General features: G+C 48.7%; 1 protein-coding gene across 1 annotated transcript; it reads right to left on the bottom strand.

Moving 5' to 3' along the window:
• Nucleotides 1-10: 10 nt before the first annotated feature.
• Pmar_PMAR002728 (hypothetical protein) lies at nt 11-1228 on the bottom strand (the record flags this gene model as incomplete). Its single annotated transcript, XM_002784979.1, has 1 exon — nt 11-1228. A coding segment is annotated over one exon (1218 nt), but the record flags the coding sequence as incomplete, so codon positions are not given.
• Nucleotides 1229-1428: the final 200 nt, after the last annotated feature.

The following is a 1428-nucleotide window of genomic DNA, read 5'->3' as shown; positions in this document are numbered from 1 at the left end:
AGAATACGACCTCCGTCCCCGGCTGCTTCAAATGGACTGTGACCTTGAGGTAAGCATTATTTTCTTCAATAGCTTGGTCGGTATAAGACATATATAGGTCGAGGGCCAGTAGCGTGTCGTTAGAGGCGTAACCAACATACAGGCAGTATGCACTGACCGACGTGGTGTAACCCTTCTTGCAAGCCGGTGGTAATTCGAACTCCTTTTTATCATCCTCCTGTAGAAGTAGAAGAGGTTGATACTTGTGCAGAAAGAACGCATGTGCAGCTGTGCCATTGGGGAGGCGAAAATAATCGATCGGTGCTACCGACCCATTTCCACGGAGAAGAGTCTTGTTCGACCTCCAATCGTGGTCCTTCCCACCGTGAAAGAATAGACGAACCTCTTCGCTAACCAAACGGGTCTTGATGAACTGAGAGTCTAGTTGTGGCGCCTCCTCTTTCGCTGCTGCCAGATTGTAGTTCTGGACGATATCATACGCCGCGTGAATATCGTTTATGGCAACATCCAAAGTTAATGTCTCGTCCAGCTCTTCCCAATGAGTGACCTCGGACTGGAGATAGACCGTATCATTCTCAAAGGTGTTGATACCCAAGAGCTTCACCATCTGTTTCTGATCCTTGTCAAGATAGAGGACCCAAGCGTTAGTGATCACACCAGTCTGAGCGAGGGCAGTGAAATTGATACCCGATTTGGGATCAACACCTTCTACTCCACTTCTGACCCATTTGTTCAGCTTCTGTCCACCTTCATCTACCAAACCTTTATAGACCCAACCATCATCTTCGAGCGTACGATTGGCACTGAGCTTGCGAGAATTGGGTGTATCAGTCTTTTTCCTGGTTCCCTGCTCTATAAGGAACGAGCGTTTATTGAAGAATTGGGAGGTGCTGAAGTGCGTGTCGTTCTGGCTCATGAGGAGATACAAGTACGGGTGACTTGGTGCTGCTTGAACTACCGCTTGACCGTCCTTGGCGATGAAGATGTCTCGATGAACGGTGAACGACTTGTTATCATCCATACCAGGAAGGACCAGCCCTTCAGTCTCCATAGCCTTGGAGATGTGACATGCCATCGGGTTCCCCTTGATGTCCCTCAAGTCAGAGTTGCAAAAATGTGTCGTTTTCATCTGCATACGAACGTTACCCATGTGGAAGGTATATGCCCCACCCTGCAGCAATAGGGTGACGAGGAGGAGGTTCAAGATCGAGATGGTGAACGGAGTCATAAAATTACTGTGATACCCGAATAAGTAATTCCAGTCATCTCGGCGCTTATACAAGAGGCAGGCAAGAAACCTACGATATTCGGAGGTTTTCGGTCAGCTATGAAATGAGCGTAACGATTTAGCTCGCCGTGACGCGCATGGCCAGGCTCTACGGGAACGCAGCCATCAACGTGACACTCGCAATAGCGTGTAATACACTG

Source organism: Perkinsus marinus (assembly GCF_000006405.1).
Source record: "Perkinsus marinus ATCC 50983 genomic scaffold scf_1104296934290, whole genome shotgun sequence".
NCBI classification, from domain to species: domain Eukaryota; phylum Perkinsozoa; order Perkinsida; family Perkinsidae; genus Perkinsus; species Perkinsus marinus.
Note: the sequence above shows the minus strand (reverse complement) of the source record. Positions and strands in the feature narration are given on the sequence as shown.